The 22,253-nt window shown below is 42.2% G+C and overlaps 1 protein-coding gene across 1 annotated transcript in view; it reads left to right on the plus strand.

Moving 5' to 3' along the window:
• Positions 1-22,253, plus strand: part of LOC108783831 (vesicle transport protein SFT2A-like) — a 232,709-nt gene that overhangs the window by 153,448 nt on the left and 57,008 nt on the right. Inside the window, exon 7 of the mRNA XM_018552508.1 lies at positions 16,391-16,420. Coding sequence (XP_018408010.1) covers positions 16,391-16,420 — 30 coding nt within the window. The remainder of the gene's footprint in view (positions 1-16,390; positions 16,421-22,253) is intronic.

Raw genomic sequence — 22,253 nt, forward strand, 5'->3', positions numbered from 1 at the left:
GGGGGGGGGCAATCCTTCACTTCAAGAACTCCTTGTTTTTCTTTACGCTGAAGATAGTTCTAAATTACATTGGCTGTGTATATGTACTGTATGTGCTAACAACATTATGAATCCCTCTTAATGTTGAAAGACAGAAGGTGCACTTTCCTGCATGACATTGGCTTTTATAATTGTAAACTGTGTTACGCATGTCAGCATGTCCCGGACAATAATAGGTGTACGGATTTTAGAATAACTACCGCAGGGCAAAATATAAACATTAAAGGTTTTCTGTCATGCGATACCCTGTAGGTAGTCTATGCACTACAGTGTCCGTGTGTAGTACAATATGTTTGATGCACAACGTGGAAACTTGGTGTGAGAATTAAAGAACATGTGTATAATATTAAAAGAGGATTTAAGGATTACTCAGTTTCCAAGCACTTTAGGGATTATCATAGTAGAGACCCTAGTGGGTTGAGATTCTGGGAAGTGGAACGTGTAAAAAATCATTGGTGAGGAGGGAATTTGAAAAGAGAACTGGTGAAGAAAGAAACTGTATGGATTCACAGAATGGGTACTTTGACTCCGGGGGGTCTTAATGCTGAATTTGATCTTAATTGTTTTATTAGATGATTGAGGGGGTGCTATCCTCCCTCCCTTTTTTTCCGTTAATTTTTTTTACACACACCCAGGCACAACAATGATGTTATAGTTACTAAAGTTGTGTTGTGATTAGGTTTGGCAATTGTTATCTGCCCCTTTAAATTCCACACATGTCCCGATCTTTATGGTAATCCTGATTGGGTTATATTGCACCCCAGTGGCAGCTGCCCCACGCTTTCGAAAAAGTTGTCATAGACGAAATGTACGTTGGGCAGGGTTAGTGGACATTAGCTGGAACTGTGGGTCTTGGGATTGTGCCCGGGAGTGTGGAAGCCGCATTGATTCCTGTCCAACTGTATAGGTGAGTACTTTTATGATTAAAGCTTTATATGATTTTATCAACTGAACAATGGTCGTCTTTCTTTTCTAAATCTGATGTTGATGAGTGGAGACTCTTTCAGTGAGGATATCTCAGGAGATCATGAGCCAGGATCCCTGTAAACAGGATTATCCCTCCTGGAGGCAAAATAGGAAAAAGCATTCTGTGACCTTCTCTGTGAGGGGTCTTATTAATTGGGTTGAGGCAGCATATGGTGTGTTTCACGGGTGAAGACACATCCAAAGATTGATTACACAAGTGGATTCCTTATTCACTAACGATTGTTCATTGGACTTCTGTTGGCACATTTGTCTATCACGGTTGTAGATTATTTATGCGCATTGAACACGTCAGGACATTCACATTTTTATATGCAATTTGTGCACTTTGATTAGAACAGTTTATGAGCACAATTTTATCAATGCTTATTTGCTATTTATCTATATTGTATGGATGGTTTTGAACTGGATAATGTGTGGAATTATTCATGAATATTATATATGTTTATAGAAAGGGAGGGGAATAAGTATAACGTGACACTGTTTATATGAACTTAATTGTATATACTGTACATACCCTGTTTCCCCGAAAATAAGACCTACCCCGAAAATAAGACCTAGTACTATTTTTGCGAATTGCTACAATATAAGACCTACCCCGAAAATAAGACCTAGTTGTGACCATTCCCAGGGCCGGTGGTGGCATAAGGGGGAACTTGAAGAGCCGCAGGAGAGAATCAGCGGTGCCAACGAAGCCAGCGTTAGAGGAAGCGAGGCGGCACCAGAGGGAGCAGAGCCGCATAAGCCGATGCTTCCTCTATAGCGCTGGCTCCTGTCACAGGCGTAGTAATGCCAAATGCACTCCGCCTGTGAGGAAATGATAGTGAAAGTTCGTTTCGCTCATTCTGGCCAGTGATTGGTTACCAAAGTGCTCTTGGAAAGGTATGGCACCCGAGATTGTCCTGATCACCCTATTCTTAACTTTGCCATTTTGGGTTATTTAATTTGGATTTGCGTTAACTTTGGATTGTTGTACATTTAAAAAAAAAATAAGACCTACCCCGAAAATAAGGCCTAGTGTGTTTTTTTCGAGCCAAAAAAATTATAAGGCAGTGTCTTATTTTCGGGGAAACACGGTACTCACTCTTTCTCTCTCACTCTCTCTACATATACAGTCATGGACAAAAATATTGGCACCCATATACAGTCATGGGCAAAAATTGGCATTTCTGTCAGATAATGCGCCACTTTGCATAGAAAATTGTTCCAATTACAAATGTTTAGGCAATGGGGTGCAATGTAGGGCCCAGTGTCAGAAAGTTTAGTCTCCATCATAAATCATGGGTCTTACAGCAGGACAATTACCCAAAGCACACTTCAAATAGCATCCAGAAATGGTTTCCGACAAAGCGCTGTAGAGTACTGGACTGGCCAGCAATGAGTCCAGATCCAAATCCCATTGGGCACCTGTGGAGAGATCTCAAAACAGCAGTTGGGAAAAGGAACCCTTCCAATCTGAGAGACCTGGAGCAGTTGGTAAAAGAAGAGTGGTCCAAAATTCCTATTGTATAGAGGTGTAAGAAACTCATTGATGGTTACAGGAAGCGATTGATTTCAGTTATTTTTTCCAAGGGCTGTGCTACCAAATAATTATTGAGGGTGCCAATCATTTTGTCCAGTCCATTTTTGGAGTTTTACGTGGAATTTTTGTTGTCCACATTTTTGTGTCATACAAATACAAACAAAAGAAATCAACATGAGAATGCCTAAACATTTGTAATTTGCAACAATTTTCTGTGCGAAGTGGTGCATTATCTGACAGAAATGCAGGGGTGCAAATATTTTTGCCCATGACTGTATACGCTCTCTCTCCCCCTCTCCATACACACATGCATACACACACTGGTCAGGTACCCTTTTTAACTCCAAAACAGCCCTGACCCGTCGAGGCATAGACTCCATTACACCTCCGAAGGTATATTCTGTGGTATCTGGCACGAAGCCGTAAGTATTAGATCCTTTAAGTCCTGTAAATTCCGAGGTGGGGCCTCAACAGATCAGACTTGTTATTCCAGCACAATCCTACAGATGCTCGATTGGATAGAGATCTGGAGAATTTGGAGGTCAAGTCAACGCCTCAAACCCATTGTTCTGCTCCTATTTATGAACCATTGTTGTGGTGTGTCAGGGCACATTATCCTGCTGAAAGAGGCCACTGCAATCAGGGAATGCCATTTCCATGAATGGGTGGTACATGTCAAAGTAACATCGACATGAATGGCAGGACCCATGGTCTCCCAGCAGAACATTGCACAAAGCATCCGCCGGCTTGCCCTCTTCCCATAGTCCATCCTGGTCTTCCCCAGATAAGCGACATACACACACCTGACCATCAACATGACGTAAAAGAAAACGTGATTCATCAGACCAGGCCACATTCTTCCATAGCTCTGTGGTCCAGTTCTGATGCCCACGTGCCAATTGTAGGTTGTTGGTGGACAAGGGTCTGCATGGGCACCCTGACCGGTCTGCCGCTACATGGCCCCATATGCAACAAACTGCAATGCACTGTATTTTCAGACACCTTTCTATCGGAAACAGTATTAACTTTTTCAGCAATTTGTGCTACAATAGCTCTTCAATTGGATTAGACAACATGGGACAGCCTTCGCTCCCCATGACACTGTCACCGGTTGACCGGTTTTCCTTTCTTGGACCACTTATAGGTAGGGCCTGACCACTGCAGACTGGGAAAATCCTACAAGAGCTGCAGTTTTGGAGTTGCTCTGATCCATTCTAGCCATCACAATTTGGCCCTGTCAAAGTCACTCAAATTCTATACTTGCCCATTTTTTCTACACATCAGCTTCAGGGTCAAAATGTTCACTTGCTGCCTAATATATCCCATCCACTTCCAGGTGCCATTGTAATGAGAAAATCAATGTTACCATCTGTCAATGGTCATAATTGGATATCCCGATACCACTTTTTCAAGACCAAGTACAAGTAATTTCCCTCAGGTACTTGCCGATACCAATTACCAATACTTTTCTTAAAGGGACATGACTTTTTTTTCTAAAACAATACAGACTAATGATTTTAGGGCAGTTTCTTGCAAAGCATGTTCATAATATTTCCCATTTCCAATCGAATTTCTCATGTCATTGCTTCCTGTCAGCAATACTTTGTATAACTTCCAGTTTAATTGGGGAAAGTGGGACAGATTGGGAGAAGCAGGGGAGAATTGTTACTCTATTTCTGCAACTTGGTCATTTAAAGAGTTATAATTCTCCCCTTCTAACTTGAATAGGTTAAATGATCCATATTACACAGTACACATTTCCAATACACTGTAGAAATAGAGTTACAATTCTTCTCTGCTTCTTCCAATCTGTCCAACTTCCCGTATGACGCCCACAGCCAGCCCTGTCACAGCTTCCCTCACCCACAGCCATGATTTTACAAAAGCAATTCATAGGAGCGAGGCACTGTGCAGGAGTCTGTTCCCTGGTCTCCCATGTTGCTCTTAGTTCGTCGGCCCTGTGTCATCCCCCATCACTCTTGTGACTGTTCTCAGTGTCTCTGGCGGGCTTGTGGTGCTTTTGTGAGATCCTTGTTTAACTGCCTGATGGCTGATTTGTGTGTGTGATATATATATGCATTTATTTTTATCAATAGGGTACGTTTTCCCTTTTTTAACAAAACAACTTCCAGTACAAAATCAAAAGTAACACAAACAAAAGGCCTACTCGACCATAGGAGGCTAACTGACAGCAGTATCCCTCACTACTTTCTACTGGAGCGGCTATTCCAGCTTCCAGTACAAATGAAGATGCATAATGAACACAGTCCTTAACATACAGTTTTTCTGCCAGACCTTATTCCACAGATATTCAAACGCTCTCCAGTCTGTGTCTGCATCAATCCAGTGTAGCCTGGGTTTCTCTCTGAGCTCTAACTGCTACTATCAGGTGCAGGCTAAATAATAGAGAGAAGGTGTACCTGTTGGGGAAATGCTTAAATCCATCCTAGCCAGGGACAGTTGCCCTTTTCAAACTCTCAAACAATTGGAAAGAAAGGGTTTTGTAGAGAGGTATAAAACCATGCATGAATAAAATATATCAAAATGTATTATCATATAAATACAATAAAAATGGTTCTAGTTGTTGCATGTGACAACACTAACCATAAGTAACACTGTCCATGATTACAAACATTTCATGGATGCATTATGCCAATATTTTTCCAACATGATTTGTCCCTTCTGAATAATCAGCCCAAAATACAGTAAGTTCATTGATACAATATCCAGATACATATCTACCATGATTCATGCCATATATACAAAATCAATTCATTGGTGCAATATCCAGATAAATATTAGACATAATTCGACCTGACGCGTTTCGCATTAAGCTTCTTCAGGGGACCAAGCTAATCTATCAAATGGAGATTGTACATAGGGTTTTTCATTTATATCATCACAATTGGGCATATCCATCTTAATACAATGCCAATCAGAAAGCGGGGCGCCGCGTCATTAGATGGCGCCCAGCTTTCATGATTGGCCAGCAAGCCGGTTCCGGCTGGGTAACGGAGAAAGGCCGCTCCTGGCTGGAGAGGCCTGGGAGTAACAGGCTGGACATGCTGAGGGGAGAGGGGACAGAGATCCGCAGCATACAAGCCATAGAGCCGAGCACTGCAGATACATGCTGGATCATATGATTATTATTAGGGTTGCACAGATACCAAATACAGTACTCGGTACAAGTACGAGTACATGTACCGATACTTCTGAGCTCCAAGACTACACTAGAGAAAAATTTAAAAGTTAGGAGGCAGATGTCATTTGTAAGGAGCACACGAAGCTCCTGGGATTTGTACATCTCTGCTTTAATGTACGATTTTGTTTTTATAGATATAAAAAAAGGGATGCACAGATACCAGTTTTGCAAGTATGAGTACTGGTACTTGCCGAGTACTTACAAGTACAAGTATTGATACATTTTTGTTTATTGTCATGTGACAGTTTTTCTAAAACAATACAGACTAATGATTTCAAGACAGTGGTGGAGTGCCAGAGCCAGATCCCAGCTGCAACCGATGCAACCCTGGTAGTACTCATGAAAATGCCAAGTATCTGCACTGGTACTCAAAAAGTATCTGTGCATCCCTAATTATTATTATGGGGATTCGTATGGGGCCGCTTTCTTGTTAATCGGGAAGCTGGGTGGCGAGTCTTTACACGCTGTCCGGCTTCCCGGCTAATCAGTAAGCCAGGTGGCGAGTCATTACACGCCACCTGGCTTCCTGAATGGGACTCCCGGTACACGGTATTTGGTATTGGCGAGTACCGAAAAAATTATTTACCCATTTATATTGCACTATATACACACACACACAAATTATTTAATGCAAGGGGATATGAAACCCATATGTTAATTTAAGTCATCTGATTTTTGTACTATGAACTTTGTATCCATGATGTTGGCATAAATTAGATTATAGTAGAAATATTTATACATATGATTGACATTAAGAAAGGGGGGTAGCTCCCCTAATTTTTAGTTTCAGCACCCCTAATCCCTTTTTATGCTTTTTGATTTGTCAGTTGGTAAGGTGTGCAAAATACAATTTTCTCATTTATTTTGAGTTCCTTTATGTCGTTGACCTGTAGCCACAGTTAAAACTATCACTACTGCCGCTAAATGAATGACTTCCTGCTGGTGAAGCCTCCTCCTTCCCCCATTCCCCTCCCCCAGTGAGACGGATTAACCCGGTTCAAACCCACTGTACGTCAATCACACATGAGAGCGATCGTCACTATGGTTGAGTAACTCCGCAGGTAACACTTTACACACCAAACATTAGCTGCTAGCAGGTGTGTTAACAGAAAACACAAACCATTCTCAGCAAGTGCTGTGACAATTCAAAAACTTAAACAAAGCCTAAGATACCACTGCCCTTTCAGACAGGAATATGACAGGTTTTACTATACAATAGTGCTCTTCATGGAGACAAGGATATTTTAAGTTCTTATTTTGAGCGTAGAGATAAGCTTAAGGAGTTTTATAATCATCCTTTAATAAAAGAAACGGTGCAGGAAAAATATACAGAAAAATATATTACTAAGACAAGAAAGACAGAAATAACAACAGTAAAAAAAAAAGGGAATAAAAAGAGATTATTTAACCAGTTCTGGGTCAAGTTCGTTCTGACAGAGTCCAGTTCAATGCACAAAAGATGGATCTGAATGTATCTTCTTGAAGTCAGGCTTGCACAGATTCCTTCCTGATGTTAATGGGGAACTCTTCTTGGAGCTTTGGTGTTACGAGCTTCTTGATGTTTTGAGAGTCCCTCTTCTTGATGTTAAAACAAGAGCTTCCTTCAGCTGCCTCTGCAGCATCTTTTTTTACTAGTCCTCGAAGGGGTGTCATGGAGCCAGCCTATAAGGCAGAGCTGGGAGGGGAAGCAGGAGGCCTAAGCCTTTATGATTCTATTCTTTCCCTTCCATGCTGTCAAATGTATAAATATCTGTATAGTTGAATATGCATACACAATTCTGTCCAACAACCCCTAAATTAGTGTGTGCCATAAAATTAGCTTCAACTTTTCGGGTGTACCAATCAAGGTTGGCCCAGGAGAGGTAATGTGGCTTGTCCGGCCTCTGACCATGCTAAGCCATCCACAATTGATATGTATAGTTTTGTCGTGATAAGACACAGCTATTTGTGTGATTTAATATTGCGGTATCATTATCCAATTCCAAGTTACGAAATTGGGTTGACATTGTACCTATCAGTTTTATGAATCCGTGGGATGCATGGTCACCGGGCTCATTATCCTTGCCCGAACCGCTTGCGTTTAGATAAATCTGTCAAATGCTAATTTATTGGTGATTGGCAATTATGCTTGGTTGACTTTTTTTAGGGCAGCCATAAAAAGATTAAGAGGGTAGAACTTAGGTAATTAGTGCTAAGGACTATAAAGATCGCAGGCCAGATTAGCAGATATCCGTTTTTTGGAATGTGGAGATGCTTGGCACAGTTAGGGCAACCTGAGGTCAATTAAACTGAATTGAAGGCTGCATTTTCTCAAGATGAGGGGTAGAGAATTGCATAGTTAATATTGATATGCTCAAATCTCATTATCATCACACCTTGTCCCCATGTTGATGGGGGACTTATTAGAATCTGAAAGCCCCTTCAAAGAAAGCCCCCCCAGATATCCACCTCCCTCATGTAAAAGAGTAGTGGTACATAGCCCTGATTGCTCATTCACAAACAATAGTAAATAAACACAGTGAATAAATTCACCATACTGTAAAAAAAAAAATGTCCCACAACATAAATCAACTGTCATTCATGCCCAGCGATGTAGAGCCACTTTAGCCACGAAGAATGAAGCCCACAAAATCAAAACATGCTAACCACGATTTGGTCCTGACAATTTCTCGTTGAGAATTACATTTTCCCAGCGCTAATTTTTAGAATACATTATACTCCAAAAAGATTGTATGATATTGGTAAACCTAGATGACAGGTTGCATTAAAAATTTAGAGTTCACCACACACAGTACAGTCTGGTTGTGATTTTACATTTTCATTTTTCTATTGCTGGAATTTGATGGACTTTGCTTGATTATCTTTTTTTATTTGACTATGTGCCTACGTAAAATCTCCTTTATATCTACCTATGATGATGTAGTAGAAAGGCCTGTCTGCCTGCATAGAAATTGATTGGATAGGTATATAGGTCCCCATATTACATAGTTTTAGTAAATGTTAAAGACATTTCACAGAGATTGTACACCAGATGATATGCATATTGTGATTGTAGGAGGAATCCTGGAAATTTACTGTGCAGCTTACCATCCAAGGTCATATATTGGGAAATTAAAATGTACTGTTGAACTTGTACAACACAGAGTAAACATTCAGGTTGGAGAAGGTATGCTTCTCAGGGGATTTGATGGTGGGGTACTTTAGGCCATGGGGAAAGGGGGCAAGAAAATGTGCACTTATACTTTAAGCTACCCAGGCTCATGCAAACTAGAGTTCACAGCTGAGTTATGTAGTTTCATGTGGTCATAAACTTAAAAGCTGTCATTGACACACAGCTTGATTGGACATCTAAATAGAAAATTATGTTCAGTTTGAATGAATGTATAATGATGCATTTGGGGTAAAATATGCAAGTACCAAACATACTAGAGGTATAGCTGGATGAATCGGTTATAAAGGATCTTGTTGTCATTATAGATTATTTACTTCTTGTAGATTAGGACAATACCATGATGTGATGCCAATTACCAGCTTATCAAGCTAGCCATACAGTATATTGTACTAAAAGGGATATAGGCTTAGAAAGATATTTACCCCTTTGCAAAGCATTAATGTATCCTTATGTTCAAAATGTAGCTCAGTGTTGGGCACCAGTTCTCAGAAGATTTTGTGGCTCTGGCAATAGTGCAGAGAAGAAAAACAAAATCAATAGGGGACACAAAAACCTCAGCCATTATTAGTGAGGATTAGAAAGAGATAACTAATGGAGGATGCGTTATCAATATTTATTGATGATGAAAAACCTTAATAGAAATAGCAGTGCAGTTCGGTTTGCTTTAATGTCACCACAAAAAAACACAAACTTTCCTTGTGACTGGAAGAATATTTAATCTCCACTTAGAAAAAGTTAGCTTTGTAAATATGTGGTATTGATTCTCTGAAGGAATTTGTTCTAGGAGTAGATTGTTTCAAAAAAAGATAGGATGCCTTGCTAAAATAACAACATTCAAGGGCTATTTATGTCTACAGAAATATGTAATAGTGGGATTTGTCTGAGATCAAAAATAATTTTGTCCCTATTTAAGGAACTGTAGCTATGCTTTTTAACCACTTGAAGTCCGGGGTGTTAAACCGCCTTCCCATCCAGGCAATTTTTCAGTGTTCAGCGCTGCGGTACTTTGACTGACATTTTTTCTGTCATGCAGCGCTGTACTGAAATGAATTTTGTACCCTTTTTTGGGGACAGATAAAGCTTTCTTTTGGTGGTATTTAATCACCACTGGAGTTTTTATTTTTTAATATATTAAGGAACAATTACAGAAAATTAAAAAAAATTTTTCCCCTATATTAAATTCTAAAACATTTATTATTACCCAATTTGTTGGTAAAATATAAAAGACGGGGTCACGTCGGGTAAAAAAACACCAAACATGTCAAGCCTTAAAATTGCGCATGCGCGCGAAACCTCAAAAAATGACATTACCCAAAATTGGCCATAGGCGACGCTTTAAAAGCTTTTACCGCTCATCAGTTTAGTGTTATCAGTGATTGATGGCCCTAAAATGATTGCTCTCACTCCGACGTTCGCGACGATATGTAACCAGCGTCGTAACAATTGTCGTTTTCACGCGCTGGTGCACCGGACGCGTATTTACGTTTAATGCGCACGCTAGGGGGGACGGCAACCCGCCAATGCGAGTCTGCCGCCCGTCCGTTTTTTTTTTCAGCGGACAGCAACTGGTTACTGTTGACTGTTTGTCTTTTTCTTGATCATATGGGTTCTGAATATCTTTTTTTTAATTTTGGTTAGTTGTTTTTTTTTGTGTTTTTTTTAATCCATGCCTTTTCAATCCATATAAGAATGTAATATCTGTCCATATTTTAGAGGACAATAAGAACAATAAAAATTATCATTATGTATACATTCTCTGATTTGAAATTATTAGAGATGCATGTCAGTTAAACACATACACATGCCTTAAAACACATCATTAAAACAGTTGTAATTACGGCTTTACAATTCTGCACCAACGCAGCCCTCAAATAATCACATCCTGTGAATTATATCAGTGCATATAATTATAAGGCAGAAAAATCAGATGCATCACATACATGCACCAGAGGAAAGAATACTTTGTATATAATCTGCTTATGCATGGTAATTTTTACATGAGTTATTAATGCAGCAGTTGACACTAGAGAGAGGAATTTGAACACTGTTGTCTTGAATATAAAGGGGACATGATCTCAATGATTTGCTGCGCACGCTACACAATTGGCAAGACATATAAAATTCTTAAAGCAGACTTTTACACTCAAAAATCTATTTCTCCAATGCATCCCTCTATGTATGATGATTAATAATAACATAGACATGTCAGATGTAAAATGCTGTGATTATGAAATACTTACACTTGGGGGGCGTGGCCAGCAGCCGCATGTAGACGGTCGCACTGGAACGAGCTCTCCACAGGAATCCGGTATCTCATCCTGATACTCACCTTGTCGGTCTCCTGTCCCCAGCCGGCTTGCAGGGGGTGATCCTCTGGTCCTTGTGGCACAGAATCGCGGGGGTGAGCGGGCGCTTTGACCGGTGCAGATGTCGAAGAAGAAGGATGGTAAGCAGGGAGGCCTGGTGTCCCAAGATGGCGGCGGGTTACAGGCCGTGATCCGGACCCCGTGCAAAGGGGCAGGGGATAAGCATAAGGACCCTGCAGCGCGTTTAGGACGCTTTGCCCATCACCCTGACACCCCCAAACAGCGGAAGCTCTCCTATCAGGGGGAACGTGGCTCCTCCAGAGAGTCCATGGGAGACCCCCTGTTATCTGACTCAGACGGCCCTGCAGACCCTTTGTTGCCTGAAAGCATGACGTCCAAAGCTGCTAAGGGACTGAAGCCCCCCTAGACAAAGCTTAAGGCGGCTGAGCCCACCCTTGCAGATGTTTATGCCGCAGTTCAATTGTCTAACACCGCACTGTCTGCCCTCACTGATCAGGTGCAGGGGATGAGAGTGGATATTTCATTTATACGCCATGATTTGCAAAAGGTGCTGGAACGCACTGCGGCCTTGGAGGGCAGGGTGAGCGACAGCTGCACCTCGCATATTCCATGATATACCCGGCGAGGCTACGAGTGGTGGCGGGTGGTGAGACCCACTTCTTTGACCAACCGGCACAGGCTTCCTCATGGCTGGATAAGGTGGCCAACCGCAAGGGTCTGGATACCTGATTTTCTCCGTATGGATTTCAGCCTGCAATTTCTTTGTTTCCAGTATTTTCTCCGGTTCCCTGCAAGCAACATACTTTCTCTAGCAAGGTGACCTGTTTATCCCAGATGTGGTGGAGAGAGGAGCGTTCCTCTCAGGTTGTTTGACTCCCGCTCCCTTGCAGGGGTCACGGCTGTCTACAGGCCCCGGGGTGTCCCTGGAGTTCAGGGCTGCTGTTACCTTTCCCCGAAGGTTTCCCTGCGTGGACAGTTTTCTTAGTTTTTCCTGTTGTTGTTTCGGGATGTTTTTTCTTTTATTTTTTTTGGACCTTTTTTTTCATTATTACATTTCCTCTGTGTTTGTGTTTTATCGAGGCGTTATACAATGTGCAGCTACAGTCGGTGGTATTTCTGCTTACTTGTCCCTACTTAACCATGTTATTGCTCATTGTTGTACAATGTATGCCTCATATTTGCAATGCCAGCTCAATTAATCTGGTCTCCTGGAACGTCTGGGAGACACGGTGAAAAGAAACGCTGTTTAGGCCATTTCCAGCGTACCTCCCCTTCCATAATCTGTCTGCAGGAGACACATTTAACCCCTGATAGGCCCCGCTCGATGCTCCCTCGGCGTCTGCACCCCCACTGGCTGACCCTGTTCCCAGATCATTCCTCACTGGAGACTGAGGTTTCATTTTTTCTGTCGGTTAACATTCCATCTGCACCTGTGGGGGTGGTCTAGGATACCTTGAAAGCCTATGTTAGGGGTCTTCTGCTTAAAAACATTTGCTCTGCTAAATCTAGGTCTAGACGGGATATGCAGGAGGCCTGTCAGAGGGTGGCAGATTCCGAGAGGGAGTACATTAGTAACCCTCTCTGCTTTGCTGTCAGTACAGTCCCAGCATAAACTGTTTTTTTCTCTAAGCGGGTGTTCTGGGTGGAGGGAGATGCGCCGGGCAAGCTTTTAGCTCAGATAGCTAGGACTCAGCAACCCACCACTTACATTAGGGCTGCCTCTGACCCGCAGGGGTCTACTCACTCAGATCAAGAGATGATATCGGACTAATTATGTTGATTTTATACCTCCTTATACAAGACCAGGGCGGCCTATACCGCTTCAGAGCTGGACAACTAAATGGGTAGCATCCCTATGCCTTCCCTTGAGGTGGCTGACAGGTTGGACTTGGAGGCCCCCATCACTATGGAGTAGCTGGCCATGGCTAGTTTCCCGAATGGAAAGGCCCCTGGGCCGGATGGACTCCCTATTGAGGTCTATAAGACCCATGCAGCGGTACTTCTTCCTACCCTGTTAGACACTCTTAATGAGGCCTTCTTGGTGGGAAGGCTGCCGGATACTATCTACAAAGCCACAATTATTGTTCTGCCAAAAAAGGGCAAAAACCCGCTGTTATCAGAATCATACAGGCCTATTTCAGACATCAAGCTGTTGGCTAAGGTTCTGGCTAACAGGTTGTCCCAAAAGATTGCTTCAGTTATACACTCGGACCAGTCAGGTTTCATCCCTAATAAATCACCGCTCTTAATATACGCAGAGTGTTTTTGAACATGCAGATCCCGGTTGACAATACGGGCAACAGGGCACTGCTGGCCTTGGATGTAGCCAAGACATTTGACAGTGTAGAGTGGAGTTATCTGTGGGCGGTCCTGTCAGCATTTGGGTTTGGGCCACGGTTTTTTAGGTGGGTCCATTTGCTATATCATCACCCCTCTGCCAGAATAAAGATTAATGACTCCCTGTCTGAGGCTTTCATGTTGCAGCGGGGCACCAGACAAGGGTGTCGGTTGTCCCCTTTACTGTTTGCCCTGGCCATTGAACCTCTGGCGGTTCTGGTTCGGCAATCCACAGACATTGTGGGTTTTAGGAGGGGGGCCTTGGAGGAGAAGATTGTGCTGTATGCGGATGATACCCTTTTGTTTCTGGCGGATACACGATCTTCACTCTCCAATGCTATATCCTTTTTAGCTGGGTTTGCCAAATTCTCTGGCCTGGTCGTCAATTGGGAGAAGTCGAATCTGCTTCCGCTGGACCCTCTGTCTGCGCCTTTGGCTCCTGAGTTGTCTCATCTGCAGGTCCAGACGGCCATTACCTATTTGGGCATACAACTAACGGCTTCTCCCCTTGACTACCTCTCTCTGAATTTGCTCAACCCTTCTGGCGAAATTTAGGTCTCAATGGGCTTCCTGAGCTAAATTACCGCTCTTGGTGGCTGTCAGGGTGAATTTCATCAAAATTACATTACATTATTATATGTCATCCATAACTCTCCGATGTGGATCCCAAAAAAGACCCTCCGCTTGATCGACGGGATATTCAGGGACCTGGTCTGGAGGATGAAATCCCCCCAGCTGCGTCTTGATGTCCTGCAGCGTCCAAAGGCTTATGGGGGGCTGGCTTTGCCGAACCCCTGGTTTTACTTTGTGGCCTCACAGGTGCAACATTTGGCTGCCTGGGCTGTGGAGGACGATCCCCCACAGTCCCTTGTACTACTGAAGCATTTGTTTCACGGGTTGAACCCTTTGTGTTACCTGGAGAGTGACATGTATGTTAAGAGACACTCTGCACTTCCTACGATGTGCTTAATGGGGCAGGTTTGGGCTACCGCCAGGTGAGCCTTGGGGGTGGACCAACTAACCCGTTACACTCCTCTGTCGCAAAATGGCAAGCTTCCGGAGCTTCTTCCCCTCCAGGGTACGGTGGACTGGACCCGTAATGGGGTTGTATCAGTCTTTCAGTTGTACCCTGTGGGGGAATTGTGTTCCTTTGAGTATCTGGCCTCCACCTTTGGGCTTTCTCGCAGGTGCCAGTTTCAGTTCCTCCAGGTGCAACATGCTCTATGGGCGCAGTTTGGGCATGACCCCCCCTAGGTTTTCTCCTACTCCAACATTGGATGCGGTGTTATTAGCTACTCACACCAAGGGAGTGATCTCCTTTTTGCACAGCCACCTCCTCCGTAAGTCTGATGTTCTTAACCCATTGAAGTGCAGGGAGGGGTGGGAGTCAGACCTGGGAACTATGTCAGATGAGGATTGGGAAGATGTTCTTCAGGGTGTTGAACAGGTGCCATTGTCACCCACGCATAGGCTGACGCAATTGTTCATTGTTCATAGAATTTACAGAACCCCTGAATTTGTGTTCCGTATTGGGTACAGAGCTGACCCAAATTGCCCGAAGTGTGGCCACCACCAGGGTTCTTTAATCCATCTCCTTTGGAGATGCCCCAAACTAGTAAGATATTGGGGTAAGGTTCTAGAGGTCATTAACGTTGTCTTTGAATCCTCCTTGAGTAATACCCCACTGGTTTGCCTTCTTGGATTGCTAGAGGCACCGGAGATGACTCCTCACACATCGCTTGCTATAAAGAGAGCCCTGTTTACTGCGTCCAGGTTGGTGGTGCGGAAGTGGGTTTCCTCCTCCCCCCCCCACACTGGAGCTATGGCTGGAAGAACTGGACAGAATGGTGGAGTTTGAGAGGGTCACATATAAGCAGAGGGAGCCTGAACAAATTTGAGAAATTGTGGGCCGCCTGGCTGTCTTATAGAGGACGGGCGACACATGGGAGTACAGGTTAGGGAGGGCGAGCTGTCTTGAGGCTTGGCTTGTGGCTACGGGCTGTATATGTGATGGAAACTGGGACTGGGAGGAATATCTAGAATCATCTGTGAGACTGAGCTGGTTGGTTATCTGGGCGGTTGTAAGCTGTGTGGGGAAGTTCCATTGTGGACAGCTCATTGCGATGCTATTGTATGTACGCCTCTGTATTGTCTTATTTTTTATTTCTTTTTTTGGTTTGTTTTACTTTGGTTTGTGTCTCGTATTGTAGTTTATTTTCTTTTATTTTAATATGTCTCTGCAACGCTCTGACATTTGATTTCTTGCATATGTGGATTGTTTTTTGTATGAAAATGTTCAATAAAAAATTATCGGATTTAAAAAGAAAAAAAGAAATACTTACACTTGCAGAGCATTCACTTCCTGCTTTGAAAGTGCAAATTACTGCAGTTTGCCAACGCAATGCACACTGGGATTTCCATGTCATCATCAGAGCATTGCTGGGAAATCTCATCTGTAATCTCAGGAGATCTCAAGGAAAGGCATTTTCCTCCTCTGAGATGATGTCCATGGTCACATGTCCTAGTCACATGTCTAATTGCATAGTCAAAGAATACAAAGCCTGCAATTATCTAAAAGTATATGATTGTAGATTGTCATTACTAAATATTTCTAAAAGTGTGTTTGTTTTTATTTTAAAGATATGGGTAAAAGTCCGCTTTAAGGAAGCAGCCAGTAGTTATTGGATAAAGCTAACACAACATTTTACTTTGTATTTGTGTTTTATAACATTAAAAAAAAATATTTTTTTCTGTACTTTTTCCTTGTATATACAAACTTTAAGATTTTTTTTTTTAATTTATTGCAGGTACAGCATCTCCTACATTCCATTTGCAAGGTAAGTTTTTAAGAATGTTTAAACCCCTCAATACTGCTATATTGAAGAAAAAAAAAGTGGAAAGGTGATCACTATGTATAAACCACATTTCAGAAAAAGCACATGGGTAACCATTAGAGCTGCAGCTAACGATTATTTTCAAAATCGATTAGTTAGCCGATTATTAAGTTCGATTAATCGGTTAATCGGATCAAAAATTAAAAAATAAAATACATTAAGCACCGGCTATAGAGGACTACAACAACACCCAGCAATAATACATTATACAGCGCAATGCGGAATACCTCCAGCTATAGAGGACTACAACAACACCCAGCAATAATACATTATACAGCGCAATGCGGAATACCACCAGCTATAGAAGAGCAAAACATTATACATACAGTGTACAATGTATTGCTGGGGAGGAGCAGGTGTGGGCGGATGACAGCCGCCGATAGACAGGCCCGATCTCAGAAACAAGTTGCTGGAAGACTGCTCAGGTAAGCCTGCACTTTCCCACACATGGTGCTCTATAGTGTATTGCTGGGATTTGTATTCCTCTACAGCTGATGGTACATTGTGCTGTATATTATACCATCAGCTATAGAGGACTACACATTCCAGCAATACATTGTACAGCAAAGCAGAATAATATAAAGCTTCATACACTGTGTTGCTCCGGGGTGGCGGTTCGATGTCTCCAGGGTCTCTGGTGGACTGTGCAGCATCTCAGATGGGCCGTGTGGGGTCTGTTGTGGGCTGTGCGGTGTCTCAGAGGGGCTGTGCAGGCTCTAAGGTGAGATGCCTCTGACCACCCATTGCCGTGGAATTGGTTTTCTTTAAAAGTGGGAAGGGGGTTTAAAGTGCCACTGACCACCAATGACTGTAAGTTTTTTTGGGGGTTTTAAAACATTTTTTTATAACTTTATTTAATGAAATTTGAATAACAAAATATGCAGCATAACACATGTAAAAGTACAATTGTTCAAGTACAAAAAAATCACATAGCATTCCAGATAGGAATGAGCACACCACTAATGTTATCACTATGAGTATCATAAGTGCAGGGAGACATGGAATAGTAACAGTCCGTGATGTATAGAACGTGTTGTATTTTCAAACAAACCATGATATGAACCTTTCAAATAAATAAGCAATAAGAGAAAGAAGTTAGAGGAAAGTGGCAATAAAAAATAGGAAAGATGACAAGACAGAGAGGAGGTGGAAAGAACAAGAAGAGGTCTGCTGCTCCCTACCTGTAGACTGCCCATAGGGGTAAGTATAGTAAGATTGGATCAAAAATCCGTGATGTGAGTTGCCATGGGGACAACATTTTATTAAAGTTAAAGAATTATTGGAGTCAGCTGTTTCCATTTCAATGCAATTAAACATCTAGCAGCTGTTAAAATGTGATTGGCCAGTTTGGTAAAGCGTTTAGACAAGTGGGGTATTGGAAGGCCCAACAGACAATGAACAGGATCTGATGGAATTGGCTTGTCTAGGACGCTCCCCACCAGGGACAACACCTGTTGATAAAAACCCTGTATTTCAGGTGAGGCATGGGAAGAGGTATGTCGTGGAGCACATAAGTGTTCTGTAAGTAGTAACACTCAGGAAGCCAACTTTAAAATCCTTACTTGTTGGTACAGGAAACCAGACATTTTACACAAAATTGATATTGCCCTATCTGAGCCCTGTTGGAGATGTGGTTCTGAACAGGGATTCTTGTTACATATCTTTTGGACATATATCTTGCTTCAACCATTCTGGCAAAAGATTCATGGTTTGATTGGTCGAATTACAGGTGTATCTTTGGAATACACTCCTGGAGTGTTCCTGTTACACCTCTCAGGCCTGGATGAAGGGAGACCCGCAAAATCATTACAAAAACACTTGATTAATGCGGCAAAATCTCTCATTCCCCGGCTGTGGAGAGATACCTGACCCCCCCCCATTATTGTGGAATGGCTGAATCAGTTGAAACACATTTGTGAGATGGAAGAACTTTCGACTTACGACTCTGGGCACCTTGGAATTTGTTCACATGCGGAGAGGAATACAATGTTCTGCTATCTACTCCTTTGTAGGTTAACCCCAGACCTCTGAGCAGCCTATAATGGATTGATGGCGATTTAGATAGAGAGCTACCTAGTGAGAGAGGATTGACATGGGGTCCCCAGTGGGACTTTTTCTTTCTCTAAAGAGCCTGCGACTAAGTCTATTTTACCTTCTATTTCCCCGCCCTCTTTATAGCACTCTCACTCTTCTACATCTGCTCTTTTCTCTTGGACATTTCTCTTTCCTCCCCTCCCTCTTCATAGTGTGTCTTCCCTTATTATCATCCTACACAAGGCAATGGGTACCGGGCAATGTGGAAGTTATTTTTCCTTGTCCATCCCCTACAAATATGCAATGGTGTTTTGTGTGTTAGCAACTGCTTAGCAGAGGTTGTTTGCAGCAGTAAAATTGTGAAGTTTTATTGCCCGGATTATTATTGTGAAAATGTTCCATCACCATGGTGTACATTGTATTTCCTTATTTTCAAGTCTGTATTGTCTGTTTGTTTGTTCTTTATACTTCTTCAATAAAAATGTATATAGAAAAAAAAACCTCAAATATCCATTTTGCCTCAGTTCTCAACATTTTATAATTCAAATTTCTTTTTCTGGGACCCAACATTTTAGATCATCTGTTTTTCCATTGTGTTTTTCCACAATTGTTGTGGGATTGGCTTATCTCTTCTTAAATTTATATAATTCACATGTTCCATAGCCCATCCCAATTGTCTTGCCCATGTACATCATTGGGCAAGAACATTTTGCGTTGTATATTAATCCCGTTGTACTACAATTAATGGAGTGTATCTGTACTATGGAATTATGCTTTGGATTTCTAAATTCTTTCATTGTAGGCATTACAGGATAAACACTGGCAACCAAGACCACCAAAAGATTCATTCAATTGTGGCCACAATGGAATGAATCTTTTGGTGGTCTTGGTCGCGAATGTTTATCCTCATTGGGTTTTTTTCCTGGTATCTAGATGACTCTGAACCAAATATATGTATCTATTTGAAAGGTAAATTGTGGAGAATTGAGGCAAAATGCATATTTGATTTGGGGACTGTGAGCCCTATTGCGTTTAATGAAGGCTTCACATTCCTTCCCTTTATCTGAGGATTATAAAAATTTATGGTGAAAAGAATAAATACAAAAGTTGCAGTAGAAAATATAAAAAAAATAATGGTAATATACTGTAATTTTTGTATAAAGGATTTGTTTGATTTATTAATAGAAAAATGTAAGAGTAAAAAAATCTAATTTTTTAAATATTCATTAAATAAACAATGCACTTTGTGCTCAGCCTTTTACTAAGCAGCAAGCACTAGTTCCAGAGAGAAGCCAAAATAATATCAATATTGTAAATGTAATGTGCCACGCTCTCAAATGTGCTCTATATCTAGATACAATATATATGTAATTGTGACAATTAAAAGTGCTTACAAACAGGTGGGAAAAAATGATCCATTAAAAGATAATAACAGCAAAATGAGATGATAGTAGTCCACTTTACAAAATGTCCACTGTGATGCATATATCATACAACATGAAGTGAATAGTGCCTCCAGTACAAAAGTGAATGCAATAAACTGGTGATTAGATAATCCCTTCGTGCTCCTTGTGATCTCCACTTTTGAATCCCAATAGAATAACTCTCACCTCTCCATATGACCTTATGTTATAAAGGTCTGAAAAAGCCATTTCCCTTTTCAATCTCAGGTGGGAAGATACCAGGTGCTTCCACAGTGAAAAAGATTTCCTCTTTCTCCACTATAAGGACATACTTCTCCAGTGGTGGAATCGCTCCCCAGTGGTATCAAGAAAATTTCAGCAGATGGACACAAACGAGGGACACTCGATAGTGCACTACGTGAATTGTATAAAGTTTAATATAAAACTATATAAAAATATATAAGCTGACTTGTGGCTGGTTGTCAAACAAAGTTCTGCTGCAGGCGTGTTGGGAGACTGGACTGAACAGTGTGTGTGTCTCCTGTGTCTGCTGGAAGCCCGGCGTCTTCGCGTCCTGCTGTTGAAGCTGCGGGGAGGTGGAGCAGGGGGGAGAGAGGAGAGATGGCTGCTGTGACACCGCAGGGCATGCAGAGTGGCGCCTGATGGATGTGTGTGGAGGACCGGTGTGTCTTTGAGGATTGGCTGCATCCTGCTGGGTAGTGTGAATGCCGCTGTAACAGGGGGGATGAGCAGCAGGATGGTGTTGATCAGTGTGGAGCTGATCACTGGGGGGAGGAGGAAGGTATCAAATGTATGCATGGCGCATCAATCACCTAAAACATCAAGTGTGCTGTGCTAAAAGGTATTAACCCTTAGAGCGTGCAACAAGTGCTAAAAGGTAATAACCCTTAGAGCAGTGGTCTCAAACTCATTTGACTCGGGGGCCACTCAACATTTTTTTTCTCCCATGGGGGCCGGCTTGCCAAATTTCGTACATCAAAATAAAATGTCATTATATTCGGTATGGTACCACAGACCCCAATACACACACAATAAGGCCCTATTCATATCTGTAAGTTTAGGTGCAATTAAGAATTCCTGTGTCAGGAACTTGCGTTTTTCTGCAGCAGGAATGCCTGGCAACTGTCACTTATTCAAGGTAATGATCAGGTGATAGCTGCTGCATGTAAATGCCTGCATGTAATTGTATGTGATATGATTACATGCAGTTAGAAAACACTCTCCCTGGTTGCACAATCAATGAGTCCAGTGACTGATTCCTAACTCAATGTAATCATATCACATATCTTTACAGTATATGCGTTTACATGCAGCTGCTATCACCTAATTGCACCTAAAGATACAGGTGTGAATGTAGCCCAATACATAATACACTCCCCCCCGTACACATTAAAAAACTACCCCTGCACAGGCACATATAAAATAATACACTCACCCCTGTACACATAAAAAAAAACTACCCCGCACATATAAAATAATACACTCCCCTGTACACATAAAAAAACTACCCCTGCACATCTAAAATAATACACTCCCCCCGCACACATAATAAAAAAAAAATACCCCTGCACAAGTGAAATAATACACTCCTCCCGTACACATAAAAACAAACTACCCCTTCACATGTAAAATAATACACTCCCTCCATACACATAAAAAAAACTACCCCTGCACACGTGAAACAATACACTCCCCAACAACAATAACCTTGCATATATAAAACAAAATACTACCCCTGCTCATATAAAAAAAATACTACCCCCCCCATACACACCAGGAATAATTCTATACCAGGAATAATTCTCCTTCATTGCAAAGTCTGTGATCTGTATAATAAACTCTATTCCACATTCAAGTCACTGGGAAAGAGCTGTCTTTGCAGTTCTCCCCAGGTTTTGTGGATTTGGCATGGGATCCTGGAACTGGGAGATTTCAAAGAGAATTGGGAGGGATGAATTCTCCAGTCCTGGGTCCAGGGTTTAGTAGTGCCCAGCACCTAATGATTTCACACCTGTGCACAGCCCTTATGGAAAGGGTGCTGGCTAATTTTTTGGGCTCCTGCTGGGAAGAGGAACATAGGTGTTCAAGAGTCAGGAGGACTCCACAAAGAAGTCAGAGGGGAGCCAGGTGGCTGTGTGTGCTAGAGGCACAGGGAAGACAGCCGAGGAGGCTAAAGGTGGCTTTAGTCTTGCGATGGTTGTAAAGTAATAAAAAAATGTAATCTTGGACAGGCAGATCGTACTTGCGATAATCGCAAGCCCACCCCTCTGAGGGGCGGGCTTCCAATGACCGCAATGCTGAACGGGCAGTGTGTGCAC

The sequence above is a fragment of the Nanorana parkeri genome, unplaced genomic scaffold, assembly GCF_000935625.1.
Source record: "Nanorana parkeri isolate BGI_ZX_2015 unplaced genomic scaffold, ASM93562v1 scaffold90, whole genome shotgun sequence".
Lineage (NCBI taxonomy): Eukaryota > Metazoa > Chordata > Amphibia > Anura > Dicroglossidae > Nanorana > Nanorana parkeri.